This window comes from Perognathus longimembris, chromosome 16 (genome assembly GCF_023159225.1).
Source record: "Perognathus longimembris pacificus isolate PPM17 chromosome 16, ASM2315922v1, whole genome shotgun sequence".
In the NCBI taxonomy this organism is placed as follows: Eukaryota; Metazoa; Chordata; class Mammalia; order Rodentia; family Heteromyidae; genus Perognathus; species Perognathus longimembris.
In genome coordinates, this window is record NC_063176.1 from 12,853,972 (window position 1) to 12,876,204 (window position 22,233).

The following is a 22,233-nucleotide window of genomic DNA, read 5'->3' on the forward strand; positions in this document are numbered from 1 at the left end:
AGGATCTTAGGTTGGAGGTCAGCCTGAGATACATGGTAAGACACTTCTCAAGAAGGAAGAGAGGGGCGCTGGGCACTTTCCTTCTGTTCTTTAGTTTTATTTGTTGGTGTTACTGAGGTTTGAAATCAGGAGCCTTGCCATTGGTAGGCAAGAGCTCTAACACCTGAGCCACACCTCCAGAGTTTTCTATTTTTTACTTTGACAGACAACAATGATACTTACTATAATAGATAAAATGAAAAGGATTCCTATATAAGTTTGTCACTGACAGAATTCAGTGAAAAAGACAGGAATCTTAACAACCACAAAGACTCAGAAAGCTGCTCTGATGTGGACAAAAATCAATTTATGAGAAGAGAAAGCAGAGAAGAGGATATGTGGCTCTGAATCAGCAGACACTCACTTCTGAGTTAGTTCCTCATGCTAATGATGAGTACCAGGAACTCAGGCAATGTCAGCAGACCAGTGGTCACCAGCAGCAGTGGCCCAGCTGAGATAGATACATCTAGCTCTGGCCTAGTTTTTCTTTCTGTTTTCCATTTTGTTTTGTTTTTCTTTTGTTTGTCTGTTTTTCTGATCCTGGGGCTCGAATTCTGGACCTGTGTGCTGTCCCTGAACTTTTTTGCTCAAGGCTAGCAACATAAAGGCCCACAAGTCCACTTCCAACTGTTTTAGTAATTAACTGGAGATGAGAGTCTCACAGAGGGAGCTGGGAATGTGGCTTAGTGGTAGTGTTTGCCTAGCATGCACGAAACCCTGGGTTCGATTCCTCAGTATCACATAAACAGAAAAAGCTGGAAGTGGAGCTCTGGCTCAAGAGGTAGACTGCTGGCCTTGTGCAAAAAGAGGCCAAGGATAGTGCTCAGGTCCTGAGAACCAAACCCCAGGACTGGCAAAAAAAAAAAAAAAGGCTCACAGACTTTCCTGCCTAGGTTGGCTTTGAACCACCACAATCTTCAAATATCAGTCTCCTGAGTGATTACAGGCATGAGCCACAGGCCCCGGCTTGTGGACCCATCATTTACCAGGCCTGACTCTAGGGAAACACAATGGTCTGGGCATTGGGGGTTATCTGGTTGTAAGATTTCAGTGCTGTGTTGCACATATTGGATTTATTTTCCTCATAACATCAACCAACTTCCATTAAAGACATGGCACTTCTTAACCAATCTCACATTTTCGCTTGATCGCTTTAGTTAAGCACCTTCACTTTAACTCTGCTTTGTTGGGCAGCATTTCCGTTTTGAGAGGCAGATTTTCATTAAGTGGACAGGGAAAACACTAAGCAGATAACACAGTTCTATATAAGACTGATGTAACAGTTTTATATTTAAATGTTGGTTTTTACAATGCTGTAAACTGAATCCCTTGCAAGTACTTACATTAAGGATCAAAATTGTAGCTGCCAACTAAAAGATGCATAAAGGGATGTGTAGTTATTTTTGGTGATTCTTTCACGGGTTTCAAATACCCAGCAGAAAAGGCCTTTAAGAGTTTGGTACTATTTTTGGCTCTAGTTTGGTTTGCCAGGGGGTCTTTCAAGAACCAGCATCTGTACTTCATTCTGTCATACCAGAACTTTACACATAAGTTAAACACAACTGACAATAATGCAAGACCAACTAAGAACTTCTCAGTATCAAGTGAGACTAAATATATACGTTGTAACTTAAACTTTTGGTTTTGGAAATTTCTTTTGTATGCATGTATATATGTATGTATTTACCATACTTGGTCAAAATTCAAGTAAGAAATCCATGTATGAGGCAGGCTAAGTATAAATAAAGGACAATGATGTTACTGTTGAACTTTTTATTTTTATATGAAAGTCCCTTTGAAAACCTACAAAGCTTCATTCAGACAAGTGTGTTTTATATCTAGTACATATAATACAGTGAGTCCAAAAGTACTCACTGTACTATTTGAGTTGGTAAGTTCAGCGATAACCATGTTTTATTTATATAAAACAAAGCCAAGACAAACAATGTTGGCCACAATGATGTCTGAAAAACAACGATTTTCCGAAGTCAATCACCTCCCAGCTCTACCTCCAATTTCTCAAAATGTAGCCAACTCTCTGGAAACTCCAAGCAATTAAGCACTCTAAAACAGGCTGCAAAGTTCCATGGGAACAGTAATCTCTAAAACAAATTAGTACAACACCTAGAAAACTCTATGAAGTAGCACTATCCTTTCCACTGAAAAATGCCTTTTTAAATCTTCCATATGTCTAATCACATCAATTCCCCCTTGTAAAGTGTCTTTCATCCTACTCTCCAAGCCTAATCTAGGAGCACAAGCCACAGGACCTTTTCTCTGTAAAACTTTCCTACCATAAAGGCCATTTTCTGAAAATGTTTTAACATCTGTAATCGGAAGACAGAATGGACTCTGTATCATGCCTCTGAGGATTCCCTATTCTTTCTTAGCACTCAGAACCTCTCCAGCTACAACCAGACTTCAACTTTTCCCCATGGCCATACCTTAGAACAAGTCCCTGGGTCTCAGCTACTGCCTTACATTATGTTTTAGGTAAGAACAGCTGCAAGGTAAGCACAGTTCCCATTTTAAAACTGTGCCTAAGAAAGTGATGTTTATTTAAGATAATCCTGGATCTGTATTTTTCCACAAGCAATTTTTAAATTGTAGTGCTCTGGATGGTATTATATTAATCTCTCCTAACATTACCAAATACCAGAATGGTAGAATGTCTTTTATGAATCCCTGAGCCAGTTAAGGAGATTCTTGAAAAAGTAGACCTCATCTGAATTAGTTAATTTCTCTTTTCTCTGAGTCAGGATCTCATGATGTAGTCTAGGCTGGCCATAACCTCAGCCTCTTGAATGCTGAGATTACAAGTGTGCGGAGATGACAGGGGTGCACTACAAGCCTTGATTCACATCTTCAATTTCTGTGTTTTGCTTGTGTAGTTAAGCTAACACTGAGCAAGAGAGAAGCCACTTAGTAAATGTAATCAGATCCTGTTAAGTGAACATGTTTCCTATATAAGTTCATCTAAGTTATACAAGTTCATCTAAATTCTGAAAACATTTCTCAAGGACAACAAAACATACTAGGTTTCAGTATTATATAGTCAAGAGATCCTTTGAAAATTGCATATTTTAATCTTACCATATTTAATTTCCCAAATGGACAAATTAATGTTAACCTTGATATCAATTTTAAAACTATTCCCACGGTCACAGTCCCAAACAGGAGCAATGTTGTGAATGCATGCTTCAATTTATTTAATACAAAAATTTTTCCAGGAAAAATAACCCATTTCTTTTTAGTTTTTGAATGCTGGTCCTGGAGCTTGAACTCAGGTCCGGGGTGCTGTCCCTTAACTTTTTTGCTCAAGGCTAGTGCTCTACCACTTGAGCCACAGCTCCACTTCTGGGTTTTGTTTTGTTGGGGGGGGGGGGCTCAAGCTGGCCTCGAATTGCAATCCTCAGGTCTCAGTCTTCTGGGTAGCTAGGATTACAGACTTGAGCCACTGACACCCAGCAGAACAATTTCTTAAGGAGAAGTCTTGCTTTCAGCAGAAATTTTTTTTTTAATATTCTTGACAGCATTACTTTTATTCACAAGAGCTACATTCAAGCAGGGTATAGTAGCATATCTCTGTAATTCCAGATACTCAGGAGGATGAGGTAGGATCTCCAAGTTCCAGACCAGACCAGGCAAAGTCAACAATATCCTAACACCAAAAGGCTGACAAGTCAAGGCTCTGGGTTCAATCTCAATACCAAAAAAACACAAGGAAACAAACAAACAAAAAGCTACATTTACACGTGTAAGCACTAACTTCAACAGCATCATAAGTAACAATGGCCAAGAAGCTAGCCCTTACACTATTTAATACAATCATTTTCTTTTATAAAAAAAAAGGGTTATAGTTACATAAGTAATGAGTAATTTCTTTTTGAACAATGTTACCCCTTCCTTCATTTTTCTCCCACTTACACTCTATAATCATTTTCAGATTAATCTCTGAAAATCCAAAGAAAAAGATGAAAAGGAGAAATATATGTGAGCAAAATAATATGTGCAACATACACATTTTAGGTGTTCCAGTAACCCACATTTTAAAAACCAAAAAGAACTAAAATTAGTTTCAAAGTATTTTATTTAATCCAATATATATAAATCATTTTATGAATATAGATTATCATTGGTATTTTTTTTTTTAGAGATAGGATCTTACTATGTAGTTTAAGCTGACCTCGAACTCGTCATCTTTCTGCCTCAATCTCCCCAGTGCATGGGATTATAAGAGTGCATTAGCACGGTCAATTTACTTAGAAGATATCTCCATTCAGATTAAGTGGCCTATATGGCCAGCAAACCGTACTGAATTGCAATACAGCTCTAGAAAATGCTGAAGAATCATAGTGATAATGTATGGATATGACTGGCCTCTCTACTTCCAAAACCCATTAGAGATCAATGAGAAAAGATAGTAAACCTAATATCGTGGCCAACAGGAAAGTTTTAAAAGGCCCTAGGGTTGTCAGTGAATCCTAAAGATAACCAAGGAGAAGCTGTCTCCCAGCTCCCACATAAACAGAACTGAGAGGAGTCATTACCTCTATTTGTTAAACCATAAATCTATATGATTATTAATCTTAAATGTCATAATAATGAAAATCACATGACAAAGAACTGAAACTTGAAGAACCACGAGGTAACAAAGGGAAGTCTGAAAGTATAACCTCATAAGTGTCTCATAACAATTAATCAACACTGTAGCAACTCCTCACCATTTATCTCATATCTACTCCACTCTTCCTCTCCCTAAACTTCTTTCTCAGTGTCCTTCCTGTAATACAGGAGGAATGAGACTTGTAAATTGGAAAAAAAAAAAAAAAAAGTACATTGTATTCTATGCAATAAAGAATTTATGGCCATATTTGATAGTCTGCATAGGCTTCCTTATAAATACTCTTCTACCTTGACATTTAAGACTCTTAGACCATGCCTCATGGCTTCTAGAATCTCTGAAACATGTCCACACTGTATACCCACTAGGCATTCAATTTGTCTTTGCTGCTCTCTGGGCCCTATGACCTAAGTTATCACTATGTTATCCCCTTTGAACTTAAATTCCAGTAAGTGGTCTACACAACAACAAATGCCTTCTTTTATTCTCTCCTCTTTTTTCCAGTATGGACTGACTACAAACTCTTTGTAGGTAACTATTCCTTCCAATACTGCCCTGACTTTGATAAAAGCTGTCAGTCCCTTAAAACTTCCTTAATCAAAGTCATCCTAGCTCTGTTTCCATATAGTTCAAGCCCTGTGAGTCATTATTTGATTCCTCAATTAATCTGATCTTCAATTGAAATGTTCTCCAAAACCTATTCTAGGAACAACCCACCCATAACCATCCTCACCCTCTAAGAATACTATATCCTATACAAAACTTCCACAGTATGGTTGATTCTCATTATTTGATGTAGTTATGTTCTACAAAGTCACTGTGAACACTGAGTTAGTGAGTAATGATAAATATAGGGTTATGTTCCTTCAATCTCTGCTTATAACATTGTCAACTCATTAATACACGCTTCCTTGTGTGTGCTTCTGTTTAATGATACCTTACTTAATGTTGCTTCATTAGTATTGAAATCATGGCCAACACTCCTAACTCACAGCTGAAGCAAGTCTATCTAACACACATTTTCTCTTAAGGTTCAACTTTCTTGTGCTTAAGAAAACTAGATCACTGGGCACTGGTGGCTCATGCCTGTAATCCTAGCTACTCAGGAGGCTGAGATCTGAAGATTGTGGTTTCAAAGCCAGCCTGGGCAGAAAAGTCTGCTCCTGACTCCAATTAACCACCAGAAAACTGGAAAAAGAGCAGTGGTTCAAAGTGGAAGAATGCTAGCTTTGAGCAAAAAAGCTCAAAGATAGTGCCTAAGCCTTGAGATCAAGCCATATGACAGAAAGAATACTAGGCAACATGTTGCTATAATAATGTAGGGCCACTTTAACCAACAAATCCCCGCTAAAAAGCAGAAAAATGAAAAAAGATATGACACTAAACACACTGCCGAAAGGACCCTTGTTTAAGACAGCTGAAAGGAAGACAGCTTGTTTGATCTCAGTTGAGAGTGTATAGAGTGACTCAAATATTTTGCCACTGTAAAAATGTCTAAGAATGTCCGTAAGAGGGCCAAGCATATTTGCAAGTTATAAATTTTCTAAAATAAGGGAAATACTAAGGATGAATTGTACTCAATACCTGTACACATAACAGTTAGTATACTACTACTCTTCTGTCTGTTGCTGGAAACTACAACAGTACTCGCACACAGAAGACAATAAATGTTAGCTAGAACTATACCCACATTAACTTTGCCTGCTCTCATGGAAAAATTCGGCTTCTTAGAAACTAAGAGGAAATGTGGATAAACTCTTCTCTCTGGACCCACTATCTCTCACTTCCTAATGGCAGTGGCAATGCTCCACTACCTCTCACCTACCTTCACAGCTATATATGGCATATTGTATACAACTGCAATCTGTTTTTCTCTCTATAATGCAGAGAAAGCCGGGGGGGGGGGGGGGGGGACCCACAGGGTCATTACTAACACTGATAGTCTGAACAAGAAGGCATTACCCTATGTAAGCTCATGAAAAGCAACGGCAGAAAGAGAATTTCCTATTTCTCAACTGTAGATTCTTCCCCACCCAGTCTTGGGGCTTGAACTCAGGGCCTGGGCACTGTCCCTGAGTTTCTTTTGTCAAGGCTAGCACTCTTCCACTAAAGCCACAGCTTCTGAGGAATTGAACCCAGGGCTTCATGCATGCTAGGCAAGCACTCTACTACTAAGCCACATTCCCAGCCCAACAGTAGATTCTTAAAACTTGTAAAATTCTTATTACAAGTGGCTCATAGTTATAATACACAACAGTTAAGAAGCTGACACAGGAAGAACATGAATTCAAGGTTAGCCTGGGCTACAGTATGAAATTCTGTCTCAAAAAAAAAAAGCTAAGTAAAGAAAAAGAAGGATTCTATCAAGCTGGAAACCTAAGTCACCAGCAACCCTCTGCCAAGCACTGCAAGGACTCCTGGATCTACTTTGTGTGTAGTCAGCTCTAATTACAGGTCTTAGAGTAGAACAGGGAATAAACAACAAACTGAACTCCTCCAGGACAGGGATGTATCATGCTTATGCTGTACTCCAGCAATTCATTGTACTTGGAATATGGAAGATGTCAACAGATGCTTCTGAATGAAGATTCACTATAGAAACTAGAACAGCAAGCCACAGAAACTAGAGTTTCTCTTCCCCAAAGGACTCTAACCTTCCTTGCCTTTTTCTGCCCCACCTTGTCTGACAGTAGATAAAAATCTTCATTTCAAAAGGGGTCCTATCCCTTTCCAGGGAAAAAGAGGATAGAATAAATAGATAGGCCTTGCTGGTATCCCCATACAGTCTACTAGCATTAGAGCATGTGTTTTGTCCAATCACATTTCAACTAAGCGTTCATGATTCAACCAAGTCTATGTAGTAAAGTCTCCATAAAAATCTCAAAGAATATGTTTTGGAAGTTTCTGGCCAGGAAGTTTCCTGGAGGCACCATGCCAAAAAAGGACACAGAAACTCACACAGGCAAATCCGTTTCCTGAGTTCTATAAGCTACTCAAGCAAGTTAACCACAGGATGGGTTGTGGTAACACCAATTTACAGCTGGTTGGTCAGCAGTACAAGTAAACAACCTGAGACTTGCAACTGGTATCTAAAGTAAGGACAAGATCAGTCCTGGAGGATGTGCTTTAACCTGTGGCACCTGATGCTACCTTCAGGTAGAATTCCTGGAGACAATGTCAGAACAGAACTGATTGAGGAGGCCCAGTGTCTGCAGCTATAGACTTGATTATCTCCTTGCTTGATATGGGAGGAAAACCCAGACACCTGGTGTCAGGTGAGCTGTGCTGTGTGACTACAGTAAGAGTAACTGAGCTTGCAAATGGTTGCTTTTCCTGACACCAAGGTGCTATATAAGTTCATTTTTAAGTTTTGTTTTAAAGTTTAAAGCATCGTTAGAAACATTAGTATACAGAGTAGTCAGAGTACTTGACAATGTAACAAAAACCAAGTTAACTTACAATACAGCCATTATTCTAATAAATAATCAGAAGACACTTTCTGAGGAATAATAGTCTGCATACATACACACATACATTTCTTGAAGGTATTAAGGCTATGAAGTCAGTTAGGGCCAGTTAACCCTTTCACAGCCTTTTCACTGCTGCCACCTTTCTCTCGTGCAAAATCAGATTCTTCAGCAGCTAAAGGTTGGTTCTGTTCATCTTCTACTCTCCAAAGGCCACAAGGTTGTGTGGCTTTAAACAAAAGAATCACAGCCACACAGCAAGCCCTTGTCTCCTGCTCAGAATAAGGCATCACTTTACCTAGAACAGTCTCCCCTATTTCCATTCCTGAGATGGAAAAAATACTCTCCTCACTTAGTCAGAAACTACTGTACTGTCACAGAGGTTTTTGCTGGTTTGATTTTGGGCTAAAGATGGAGCATCTAGGGTGAAAGTGGCCTCTGCCACTACATTGTGGCTGAGGCACACCTGATTACCAGAAAGAACTGAATGCCAGGAAATCCTGAGTGTGAGTTGAGAGGCAGGGGACAGGGAACAGGTCAGTAAACAGACTAAAACCAGAATGCAGTCGTGAGTGTAGCCTTTTCTATATGGAACCCCACTTGAAGTTTTGCTTAAAAACAAACATTTTTTCAGAGGCTTATCCACTGTGTAAGCAAGCCTCTTTTCCTAGAGTGCAATAAACTATACAAATCAATCACATTTTAAAATTCCAAAAGCTCCTATGAAAAAAATCAAGGCCAAACTAGGAGCCAGATGATCTTCTATATCATCTGCATTCACCAAAAACTGTCTACCAAACACCTCTCCCAATAAAGACAAAAAGATGTCCAGAAATGTCAAAGAGAGACCTGATCTTTCAGGGCCCCCTCCACAGTCTTCTTTGCTATTTACCTTTTCCTTCCTTCCCCTGCTTTCCTTTTGCTTTTAAATAAATTTGCTATCTTCTTTAAAAAAAAAAAAAAAGGAAGCTGAGCTCAAAGACACAAGATGACCACATCACTTTCTGAGGCCTTCGCATATTCATTTATTCCAGTCTTTGTCTGGTGAGTACACAATGCCAGCTGCTGTGTCCAAGTACACACCTGCCATGGTCCCCAGAGTAGAAAAGCAAAGAGGGCAATGCGCTAGTTGCAACAATGAACCTGAGGGCTATCTAGTCTACCACAATGGCTTCCAGGGGCTGGGAATATGGCCTAGCAGCAAGAGTGCTTGCCTCCTATACAGGAAGCCCTGAGTTGAATGATTCCTCAGTACCACACATACAGAAAATGGCCAGAAGTGGCGCTGTGGCTCAAGTGGCAGAGTGCTAGCCTTGAGCAAAAGCCAGGGACAGTGCTCAGGCCCTGAGTCCAAGGTCCAGGACTGCCAAAAACAAAAACAAAAAAACACAACGACTTCCAGACATCTGAGTACTTACTCTATACCAAGCAGAGTTCTAACTTCAAAAACAAACCTTTTTAAATCTCACAGTGCGACCATACAGCAGTTACTATCATCCCAATACACCAATGAGAAAGGAGTGGGGTACCCCAGTGTGTTAAGTAATATACTAAAGGTTGTAATTCAAATTCTGACATCTGGTTCCAGGACTCACCCTCACTCCTAACCACCATAGCGGGTAGAAGTGAGTAAGATTCAAGCAGGAAGGGAGCCAGGCACGGTGTTACACTCTATAAATCCAGCAGTGGGGTGGTTGAAGAAAAGATTTGGAGCTCAAGCCAGCCTATAATGAGACTCTGTCTCAAAACCAAAACAGGGGAAAAGTGGAGAAAGAAATGTACTTATTAACTAACTTATAAAATGGTAACCACCTCTGTACAACACTTTAAAACAACAATTAAATCATGTTTAAAAACGAAACAAAAAACCTGAAGGTGGAGGGGAAGAGGCAAATTCTAGGAAAAGAAACCTTTATAAAGGGAGAACTCAAAACTGCTTGAAGAAGAGACAAGTCCATTTCACTGGAGTAAGTAGAGTTACAGGAATGGTAGGACCAATCACATAAAGAGGCTGGACTTGACTTTAAGAGTTCTTGTTATGCTTCTGGTTAAATGATTATGAAGATTATTAAAATGTATAACCAAGAACTAGAAAGAAGAAAAATAGTTACAGAACAGCTGATAAAACGATGTAATGATTATAGATATTTGTCACTTTTTTTCCCTGCTTGCTCTGAGGTTTGAACTCAGGGCATGGGTGCAGTCTTTTGAGTGTTTTTGCTCAAGGATAGAACTCTACTACTTGAGCCACAGTCCCACTTCTGGCTATTTGCTGGTTAACTGAAGATAAGAGTCTCATAGATATTCCCATCTCGGCTGACTTCAAACCATGATCCTCAGATCTCAGCCTTCTGAGTAGCCAGCATTTCAAGCATGAGCCATTGGTGTCTGGTGGTAAATATCCGTTTTTTAAACAAATAAATGCATTATATAATTGTTTAGGTAGAAAGTAAAATTTGGCAAAAAAAAATATTTTATGATGTAAATAGCCATGTATTTATATGTTTTTCTACTGTAAATCTTTTTAATTTGTGAAGATATAATTATAGGGAAAGTAAACGGCTTTCCTGAAATCTTTGAAGATGATAATAAATAGCTCCTTTTCACAAATTTTAAGGAAGACCCTCAAATATTTGTAGAAAATAACTCAGCGTGCCAAGTACTTTTCCTTATACCTCACTTTTGCCTCACAGTTGTCTTTTGCAAGTATTTTTATCAACTAATTTATAACTATAAATTCACAATAATTTATAGGTGGAAAAATTGAGGCTAGCTTGAGTCTGACTGGTTGGTTAATAGTGCCACTGCAATTCAAACTAATCAGTTTACTCATACAAGACGTGCAGACTGATATCTGAAGTACCTAAAAGAATGAGATTCTCTGCTTAATTTTATGGGGTTTGTGAGCAAGCATGAATATAAGCACTAATTTTAGGGAACTTTTAAGTTTTTGTGAATAATAGGCTGAGTCTGGTGGCTCACACATGTAATCCTTGCTGTTCTGGAGTCTGAGATCTGAAGATTGAAGTTCCCAAGCCAGCCTGGCAGGAAAGATAAGAGATTCTCATCTCCAATCAACAAGCAAAAAGATGGAGGTGTGACTCAGCTGGTAGGGCACTAACCTTGAGTGAAAAGCTAAGGGACAGGGGCCAAGCCCTGAGTTTAAGCCCCAGTATGATACTCACGCATGAGCACACACACAAACACATATACAAATCGTGAATAATAAATGTCACCCATGGAAACATCAATAATATGAAGCAGGATCAAGTTTCTAAATTCAGATTAAGATGAAAGGGAAGTTTTTGGGAATGTAAGATCCAAGGATAGAATTTAGAGAGGTCAAAAAAGCTCCCCACCCCCACTGGCCCCAGTCCTGGGGCTTGAACTCAAGGCCTAGGCACTGTCCCTTAGCCTCTCTAGGCTCAATGCTAGCACTCTATCACTTGAACCACAGCACCACTTCCGGCTTTTTCTCTTTATGTAGTACTGAGAAATCGAACCCAGGGCTTCATGCATGCTAGGCAAGCACACTACCACTAAGCCACATTCCCAATCCCATGAAGAAAGTTTTTTATCTTACAGATGTTCCTGAGGAATGATGAGTTGGGAGGGAAATGCAGATGAGGAGAGGTCTCCATGTACACTTTAGGATTAGTAGAGTCATCTCTCTTGAGTTTCTTTTTATTGTTAAAAAGGATATAAAATCACCTTTCTTTTAAGGTTGTCTAGAGAACAGAGACAATGCATTAGCTGTACCCCAGAGACATTTTTAGTGGTGAGGGAAACAACCTTGAAGATAATATAGTATCTGTACTCCTTCAGTTCATATTCTAAAGTGTTACTAATCTGCCATTTATTACATCTCTGTTCAGATACCTCCCACCCCTTTTCCCCCCCAGATAGTCTTGAATATTTTTCCCAGACTAGTTTCACAGGGTCATTCTCCTACCTATTACCTATGCATCTAAGTGTTAGGATAATGAATGTGTACTACCATGCCTGGCTTTGTTTTTTCCTTATTTACAAAATATTTGAACTTTACAACTTGGGGAGGGGGGGAATAGGGAGTGGTAAATGGGAGACAATGAGGGAGGGGTAACAATGTTTATAAAGAAATGTACTCACAGGGGCTGGGGATATGGCCTAGTGGCAAGAGTGCTTGCCTCATATACATGAAGCCCTGGGTTCGATTCCCCAGCACCACATATATGGAAAACAGCCAGAAGTGGCACTATGGCTCAAGTGGCAGAGTGCTAGCCTTGAGCAAAAAGAAACCAGGGACAGTGCTCAGGCCCTGAGTCCAAGTTCCAGGACTGGCCAAAAAAAAAAAAAAAAAAAAAAGAAATGTACTCACTACTTATGTAACTGTATTCCCTTGTAAGTCACCTTTACAGCAAAATTAAATTTTAAAAAATTTGACAATGGTCTCACTGACTTTCCTGCCCACTGGCTTTGAGCAGCGGTCCTCAGATCTCAGCCTTCTTAGTTAGGATTACAGGTGTGAGCCACCAGAACCTAGTAGTTTGTAAAGATTTTTTTACCAGAAGTTCACTATTTCTACTAGGAAGGAGAGAAGGAAAAGAAGAACCCTGGAAACAGCCTAAATAGTCCATCAGTACAAGCCTAGTTAAAATGCTTGATTGCACACTAAAGTTCCTGGGTAGGGTTTCAGAAAGCCCAACCCATTACCTGACCTATATGGGAGCAATCTGGCCATGTACATATTTAGGTAACTTTAATGCAAACTTGATTTGAGAATGACTTGGTTAAGTCCTATAAATATAGTTATTCAATTGGTTAAGTCCTATAAATATATTTATTCAAAGGAAATCAAGATAACTGCAAGCAAAATGCAGAATAACACATACAATAACTGCCATTTTGTGTAATAGAAAGAGAACACTTCTTCAGATATTTTTAAATAGAACACAAAAATTTTTCTGGCTTTTTTTATAAGATATAAATGAAATTGGTAAATAGTAGCCTTTGAGAAGAAGAATTAGAAGCATAGAGTGACTTACATTTCAACATATCATATTGTTTCCCACATATATCATACCATAGTAAAGGCCACCTACCAATGTTCTCCAGATCCTCCACAGATTGAGTCCCCTTAGAATGATCTAAGTGGCTACTGGGAGTCCATTATTAACCCCTGGGCAGGGACAGTAGCTCCCACCACCTCCTTCCGGCCTAACAACTAACCTATTCAATGTACCATTCTAAAGCAAACAGTCTTTCCTGATGAGCTTGGAGAAAATATTTACTCATAGCTCTGTTCCTCACACAGACGGGCCACCACAAGGAGGACTTCCTTGCTCTTAAGGGACAAATCAGATTCATAAATCCACGTTTAAATGAGTTGTTCAAATGGAAAAACCCTGCATGGGAAGCAGAGATGATATTTTTTCTAAAGCATTTACTTTATATAACATGCAAACAGATTATAAAGCATTCACAATCAAATTATAATCAAACTTTTTTAATTGATGAAATAATTTTGAATTTTATTAAAAAACTACTTTGCTCATTTCAATATATTCATTTTGTTAACATAAAAATTCAAGTAAATCCAAAAAGTACCTAAAACAGAGTTCTGCAGTATCAATACACTTAAGAATTTAATAACTTCAACAAACAGTACAAGAAATGTATCCAATGCCTAACGTATGAAACTGTAACCTCTGTACATCAGTTTGATAATAAAAATTTGAAAAAAAAAGAATTTAATAACTTCATACATATTAGCTTAAATACTTTTGCAATAAATAAGTTCCCACATCTGTTGAACTTTACAACTGAGTTGCAGGTATATTATTTAAACAAGTAGCTTCCTTTAGAATTTTATTTGCTGGGGACAAGCCAGTTCATCTTTCAGAACACTCAACCTTTTGGATATCAGAAAAACAAGGAAATTTCTGAGTTGCTTGTAACAAGATTTATTTGTTGTTTGGTCTCTCTACTTAATCTAATCTAGCCTACCACTCACTATAGAAAAAGCCAGAAGTGGCGGTGTGGCTTAAGAGCTAGAGTGCTAGCCTTGAGCAAAAAGACACAAGGGACAGTGCTTAGGCCCTGAGTCCCAAACCTCAGGACTGGCAAAAACAAACAAAAAAAAAATCACAGGAGCTGGGCACTGGTGGCTCAGGAAGCTGAGATCTGAGGATTGCAGTTCAAAGCCAGCCTGGGCAGGAAAGCCCATGAGACTCTTATCTCTAATCACAGAAAAAGCCAGACATGGTTCTGTAGCTCAAATAGTAGAGTGCTAGCCTTGAGCAAGAGCAGCTTAGGGACAGCACCCAGGCCCAGAGTTCAAGAACCAGGACCAGACCCTGCCCTCCCCAAAAAAGAAGAAAAAAATCACAGGGACAAATTAGCTAGAAAAATATATTAAAAAATGAAAGAGAATGCAGTTCAGGGAAAATGCGACCAGCAGGGAGCCAGGCTCATGCTTATTTAACACTTACCCCAAACACTATAGTGCTAATGACTACACTTTACTGTACTTAATATATTGTATTATTTTGGTAGGAAGTACACTAGGAAAAAGAGTAGTAGCTGATGTATGAAGACACATTGTCCTTTTCACAAGTCCATTAAAAAGGCAGCTGGAAAGATTCTGTCTGAACACAAGAGGATATTAGCAATCACCTCAATACCCATTTAACCTTACCATTCAAATTCTAGTTAGAAAAATGCCTGTGTGGCCCTGATGAGTCGCGGATGTTCCATTATAGACAGGGTGGGGTGAAGTGAAGGGAAATTACTATTATATGCTCAGTTAGCTGGAAAAGTCATCCTGTTTTTCCTCTTTTACATAATGATTGTTTCTCACAAAGCTGAGATAAAGAATGGTTGGTAAGTAGGGACTCATCAACTATGTCAGTGCTCTTATACTCAAAAGAAGATAGGATCTTGTAGTTCAGTCCCAATGATTCATACAAAGCAAAGAACTTGCACAATCGATTTAAAACATTTGTTCCTTCTTTTGCACAGTCACTAATAAATGTGTGTATGCACTGTATGTTGCCAACAGAAGCATAAGCAAAGGAAAAATTCTACTAAGTTTTTATTCAAATCAGTTTTTATTCGGCAAATTAAATTTATCCAACTCTTTGTGTCTAAAATATTTGGTAAATAAAGGCTATTTAACATTCAAAATAATTTCAATCACAAAAGCAACACAAATCTATTACAGCAAGAGAGCAAAGGGCAATTTTTACCCGCATGAAGGCAATCCTACGGGTCTATCAGTGTGTTGATGGCTCAGTGCTAGCATGGTCTGTACAAGCTCAGTCACAAACTCCTTTTACCTGCCAGCTATATAAATGTAAACTTACTTTTAGTTTTCTTTGTTTTCCAAGTAATCAATCCCATCCCTTTTTTTAAAACATTATCTTTGCTTTGCTTTTCTATAGAGAACACCTTACCTTCATATAGTGGTACTGTTTTGTTTAAGCCATTTTCCCCTTTGGGTCAATATTATTCTAGATAATAAAAACCTGTTGGGAAGAGGAAGGAAACCAGCAGGAGGGAGACCAACCAAGGCTATGGGGAGTAAGTATGATCAAAGTACATTATATACATGTATGAAATATAAACCATTATTTTACATTTATTAATAAAGTTGTAATTGTCTAAAGAAAAGTTATTAAAATGTGCAAATGAAAGTGAATGTGAGACCTAGCAAGTTTAAGACCCTGAGTTCAAATTTCAATATGATCAAAAATAATTTTTAAAGTCTTTTATCTAAAGGAAACAGTCACTACTGAAGGAATGCAGAATGGGCATCAATAGCCATGGGTTTGGCAAACAGAAAATCCTACTAATATCAGCAATGAGCAAACAAGCTAAGGTAAGGGGGCTGGGAATATGGCCTAGTGGCAAGAGTGCTTGCCTCCTATACATGAAACCCTGGGTTCGATTCCCAAGCACCACATATGTAGAAAATGGCCAGAAGTGGCTCTGTGACTCAAGTGGTAGAATGCTAGCCTTGAGCAAAAAGAAGCCAGGGACAGTGCTCAGGCCCTGAGTTCAAGACCTAGGGCTGACAAAAAAAAAAAAGCCCCAGTAGTGGCACAAAAAGGGAGGGTGGATTAAAAACAAATAAAGGTACTTGTATATCACATATTTTACAATATGGATATTTAAAGCATGAGTGTGCTAGAACAAAACTGTCTTTTTCTGAAATATTCCCCATTCTACCTTAGAAAAAAATCACATTAGGTTACATACATAACCTTCCGGGGTAAAAGTGGAAGGGAAATCATACTCCTGTCTTCATTGACATCAAGCATCAGAAGAGCCCTCAATTCTATACTGAGTGTAAAATTTTACTATCAGTGTTACATTTACATGCTTGTTATGCCTTCTGTTATGCTGTCTGCTGTTATTCATCCTACTATAATCTATTGTCCTTTAGAATGTAAACTGTAGTAGGCAGAACCACAGATGTCCTAGCTGGATTTGTACAGGTGGGCATTTGCTGCACTTTGATCATTATGATAAACAGATTAATCAGATTTATGCTAACTCTGTAACAGATCAATGAAATCTGTTCTGACAGAACAAGTGGGGATTAGTACTAACTAGGCCATTTGACATTAAGTACTCAGGACTGGGGAAAGCAAAGAGAGTTCCACAGATGCATTTCAGCCAGGTGAAATGCCAGGGTTTCAGTAACTTCCCAGATCCCAGGTGATACATATGCTTACTTCATTTAACTGATTCAAAATAAAGTAAAACATCTTACAGTCACCTTTTTCACCTCCCTGTTCCATGCACATTTTAGGCAGAAATTGGTCCACTAATCTACAGACATTTAAAAACAAAATGAATGCCTTACAAAAATGTTTCAATTAGTATGTAAGTCTCAGAGTTCATTCCCAGCACTTAGAAAAGGTAATGCTTCAAGCTTAACTTGAACCAGATGTGTTGGTCTTATGCAAACATGCTGGGTTTAAATCTGTAGTAATTAAGACTTGAGACACTGTACAAGTGACTCTTTTGTCCAACTTTTTCCTTCTGGAGCAAAAGGCTATTTGAATATAAAATTCTGTATCAACTAGCAAACAACAGGGACAAATAAGAATATTCAATTCAGGGACAGTAAGAATATTCTATGTAGGAGCTGGGAATATGGCCTAGCATAGAGTGCTTGCCTTGCATACATGAAGCCCTGGATTTGATTCCTCAGTACCACATATATAGAAAAAGCCAGAAGTGGTACTGTGGCTCAAGTGGTAAAGTGCTAGCCTTGAGCAAAAAGAAGCCAGTGACAGTGCTCATGCCTGAGTTCAAGTCCCATGACAGGCAAAAAAAACAAACCCCCCCCCCAAAAACCAAATATATATATATATATATATATATATATATATATATATTCAAAGTACATATGTGAATGTGATAAAGGCAGTGAAAAATGAGTCTGGGTGGGAGGGTACAGACAATATGGGAGAGTGATAGAAGGGGTGACTGTGATCAAGAAGCACTGGACACTTAGATGAACATGTTGATTGTAACCCCTTTATAACAACCTATTGAAGTTCAAAGGGGAAAAAAAGAAGATCAGAAGAGATATCTCTCAAATTTTGATGACCACAGAAGAATTTTTATTTAAACTTCACAAATACCATGATCATACCATGTTCCTGCTCTGCTTAAATATGTAAAATAAATCTCTTTTGATTCCTTGTCTGTCTTTTTAGCAACACAACTTCTTTCCTCAAAACTATGAAAAGGCTCTTTCTCAAAATCCTAAACTACACCAACAAAAAACACCCATGAAGGAATCATGACTGTGATGATCTTTTGTAGGTGAAATGCCTAAAAGCAAAAAAATCTGAAATGATTTGTGATATAAGCTACTTATTTCCTCTCTAACACAATGTAAGAAACCAGGATGAATGGGGGAACAGTAAGAAACCCATAAAAGGGGACTAAAATTGTAGGTAACCCTAGCATTCCTGAGGCTAGGGTCCCATTTCAAAAAAGAAGACAGAGGCTGGGAATGAGACTTAATAGAAGAGTGCTTGCCTAGCATTCATGAAACCCTGGGTTCTATTCCTCAGTACCAAATATACAGAAAAAGCCAGAAGTGGCACTGTGACTCACAGTGGCAGAGTGCTCACCTTGAGCAAAAAGACACTCAGGGACAGTGCCCAGGCTCTGAATTCAAGCCCCATGACTGGCAAAAAAAAAAGGAAAAAAGAAAACAAAGAAGAAACCAGAAAGGGGACTAAGAAACACACAAGAGTAAACATACATCATGCCAGGTGTAGTAGCACAGGTCTATAATCCCAGGACTCAAGCACTTGGGAGGCTGAGGCAGGAGGAACATGATTTCCTTGCCAGCCTAAGCTGAACAGCAAGATCTTGTCTCAAAAAATAACAAAAGAAAAAAGTTTAAACAAGGAGTGAAAGTCTATCAGAGGCAGAAAAGATACAAAAATCTTCCATAACTGTCAGATAAAAAACAAAACCTTGTGAAATCCAGCAGGCACAGCCTGCTCAAGTTTTTCCCAGACTAGGAGTATGTCTTATGTGGTAGAGTGCTTACCTTACCTAGGAAATACAAGGCCCCGAGTTCAACCCACAATACAACCTAAAAAGGATCTTGTTTAGGCTTTCCCAAAAAAATGTACTACAAAACTGCCCCTGAAAATGTCCACCTGAATTCTTGGAGGACCTTTCATTCTGCAGATGACCTTCCATTCAACTGACAACTCCAAATTTCCTAATACAGCACTTATCTAAAAAACTTTAGTGAAAATCCAGAAGAGGTCAAGATGGGGGAAGGAAGTACTTGGTAATTTCTTGTTCTTCATTATACACCCCCATGAGAAGTCTAAACACTATACTAAAAATGTTTCCACAAAATGGGATTCAATTTCCCTACTATGACCAACCCCTAATAGAAACATATTTGCTGTTGTTGTTCCAAATACACCCTATTCAATGTATAGATAGAAGGAATGGTAGTGGACAACTAGCCAGGGAGCCCAAGAAACGATGACCAACTCCACAATCTCCATCAGCACCAGAATAGCTTTAAAAGTCTTTGAGAGGAGTTATAACACACAAGCCCCACTCTGTCCAGGCTTTCTACCCTTGATCTGGTCCAGACCAGAGAGAACAAGGGGAAGAAATTACATACTCTGGCTCTGAGTAATTCTAGCATCCTGAAAAGCTCCATGGATCATGTGTAGTCAAAGGAATGAAAGGCATACAACTCCCTAGCAAAATTATGAAGATTCAGTAAATCTAAAGGAAATAAGACACCAAACAGGGTGCATTGAAGTCCTTACAATTTACTATCCCAGCACCTACCACACACAAGCATGAGTGTGCGCACATGCACAAATATTGGTTATTTAATCCTCACATAACTCAAAAGGGATGCTGTATATTTTAAACGAATGAAACTGAAGAAAAGCAAAAGATATAAGATAATCCAAAATTCACTTCAAAGTTTCACTTGAAACTTTTAAGAGGGTTTGTCACATAAGGTCTACACTTAACGAAAAACTGCTTTTACAGGACGAGATGGCCAAAAAGCCTCTGCCAGAATACCAGAATTGGCAGTGGATAGTCAGTAAAAAAAAATTTTTTTTTGATGAAAAATAAAGAAATTAACTTCTCGACGTAAGAGAAAGGCGATTTAGGGCATTATCTTACGGCCTCTTTTACATCATAGCAGAAGAGTTTGTGGATTTTTTAAAGACTGGATTCCTGCTCAAACTGCTCCGATTAAGCAAGCAGGCCGGGCCACTAAACAGCTGTGGGTTTGAGTCAAGCTGTTCAAATTCCCCACTTCAGGGCTCTCGCCTGGAAAATGGGACTAAATAGCACACAGCATAGAGCTGTTCAAGGAGCGAAAGGAGGGAGACCGAATAGCACGCACCATCGAGCTGCTAAAGGAGAGAAAGGGGGAAGCAGCACAGAACGCGTCGATGCTGGGAGCGTTGGAAGAGCGCTCGCGCTAACTCTCAAGCACACGTGCTGCGGATCGACCCCGCACTCGCGTCCGCGGTGGGAAGCTGACGTCGCAGGCGGCCCGGGGGAGCCTCGGACTCCCTTCCGCCCGCGCGGCGGCGCCCTCCGCTCGGACCCTTTCACGCATCCGTCGGAGAGCTCGTGGAACCCCGCGAGGAGCAGCCAAGACGCCCTTTCCACAACTTCAGAATTCAGTCACGTTCGCGACGGGTCCGAGCTGCCGGCCTATGACAGCTGGCGGCTTTTCGGGAGCCCGCCGAGCGCGGGGCGGCGCTGCCCAGGAGGATCGCCCCACCCCGCACCCACCGAGCCCCTCCAGGGAACCCCGAGAACACGCGGCGCGGGAAAGGCCGCGCGGGCGTGGAGAACCAGACCAGGCCGGGGGGACGGGCCCAGGGGAGCGCCGGGGCTCGGGTCAGGCTCGGCGAGGCGCGCCCGCGGAGACCACCGCGGCCCGGGCGCCCGAAACGGGCAGCGCCGGGGCCGGGGCCGGGGCCGAGGCGCGCTTCCCGCTTCCACCCGCCCAGGGCCCCTCAGCGCCCACCCCTGACCCCCCTCCGCCCGCCCCGGGCCCCCTCAGCGATCTCCCCCGGCCGCTCTCCCCGAACCCCTCCGCCCGCCCTGGGCCCTCAGTGCCCATCCACGGCCGCACCCCCCCACCCCCCGGCCCCAGCTCTCCCCAGACCCCCTCCGCCCGCCTCGACGCCCTCCCCGGCCGCGCCCCCCCAGCCCCCTCCGCTCGCCCCAGGGCCCCTCTGCCGGCCCCAGGCCCCTCAGCGCCCTCCCCGGCCGCGCCCCCCGACCTCCTCCGCCTGCCCCGGGCCCCTCAGCGCCCACCTCCGGCCCCCGCCGCCCGCCCCGGGCACCGCGGCGTCCACCCCCGGACGCCCCCCCCCACCCGCCCTGCCCGCCGCAGCGCGCGCGGAGCCCCTCACCTGAAGGCGGGTCCTTCCTTGGGCGCCCGGCCCTGGGCAGACGCCGCCGCCGCGCCGCCGCCGCTGCCCCTTTTGTTAAAGAGCTTCTGGAGCAGGGTCGGGGCCATGATGCCGTGGCCGCAGCGGCTCCAGCCGCGGCGCTCGGGGAGACTCGCGGCTCAGCGCGCAGCCGGGGGCGGCCGCGGCGGGGCCATCGCAGAGGGGGCGCTGTCGGAGGCGCGGCCTCCCGGCCTGGGCGAGCGCGGGGCCGCGGCGGCTGAGGAGCGGAGGTTCAGCGGAGAGCAGGGCTGCGCGCCGGGACCGCCGGCGGCCGGTCATATGACTGAGCCGGCCCGCCGCCTCGCGCTGACAGTTACCTCCCGCGGGAGGAGCCCGCAGCTCGGCGGCGAAGGCGGCGGCGGCGCGGGAGGGGCGGGGAGGAGCGCGGCAGCTCCGGGGCAGCTATTGGCTGACGGCGCCTACGTCACCTGCGGGGGCGTGGCTGGATGCGCGAGGGGGCGGTGCTTAGAGGGCCGGGGCGGGGCCTTGGCGCTCTCCAGCGAGCCCCGCCAGGCACCCAGCCACCTGGGGTTGCTCCTGGCTGGGGGGCGGGGGGGGGGGGGGGGAGAACCACCTGCTGAGCGGATCTTTGTTCTCCGGAGACAAAGCCCTTAAACTCGGGCTCCGGCTTTGTGCTGGCACTGAACTTGCTTATTGGAACGTGTGCGGGACAATAGGTTCAATGCTCGAAACCCGTTTGCCACGGCTGTGGCCGCAGGGACCAGGCTCGCTCCTAAGGCGTTGGCTTGCCCGGTGTTCGCACGTTCCTCGCATATCCACGGGGGCATTCTCCCGGCTTCTTTCATTCGAACAACTTATGCAATCATTATGCGGTGTGGCTTTTTGGATCACGCCACATCTTGGTTATATAAAAAGTTGCATTTAAAATGTTCAGTCTTTAAATACAGAGAGACAGAGACATGGGGGGGGAGAGACTAAATGTGTAGCTTTAGAAACTTAAGACATGCTATTTTATAACAAGGAATTGTTTTCCTAATTTAACAATCACGACATTTAAAAAAAAACGCAGACACTTGGCTTGTAGGTGTATATATGAGATCATTTTCCTGTCAGTCCCACCGAATACTCAGGAGAATTCAATGTTTCTTGAATTCGTGGTGCCAGGCGCCAA

General features: G+C 41.8%; 1 protein-coding gene across 2 annotated transcripts in view; it reads right to left on the reverse strand.

Annotated features, from left to right (window-relative positions):
• Fnip2 (folliculin interacting protein 2) overlaps positions 1-21,383 on the reverse strand; it is a 106,990-nt gene extending 85,607 nt beyond the window's left edge. For both annotated transcript variants that reach the window (XM_048364726.1, XM_048364724.1), the window contains exon 1: positions 21,063-21,383. In XM_048364726.1, the coding sequence (XP_048220683.1) occupies positions 21,063-21,169 (107 nt within the window). In that variant the 5' untranslated portion in view covers positions 21,170-21,383. The remainder of the gene's footprint in view (positions 1-21,062) is intronic.
• Positions 21,384-22,233: the final 850 nt, after the last annotated feature.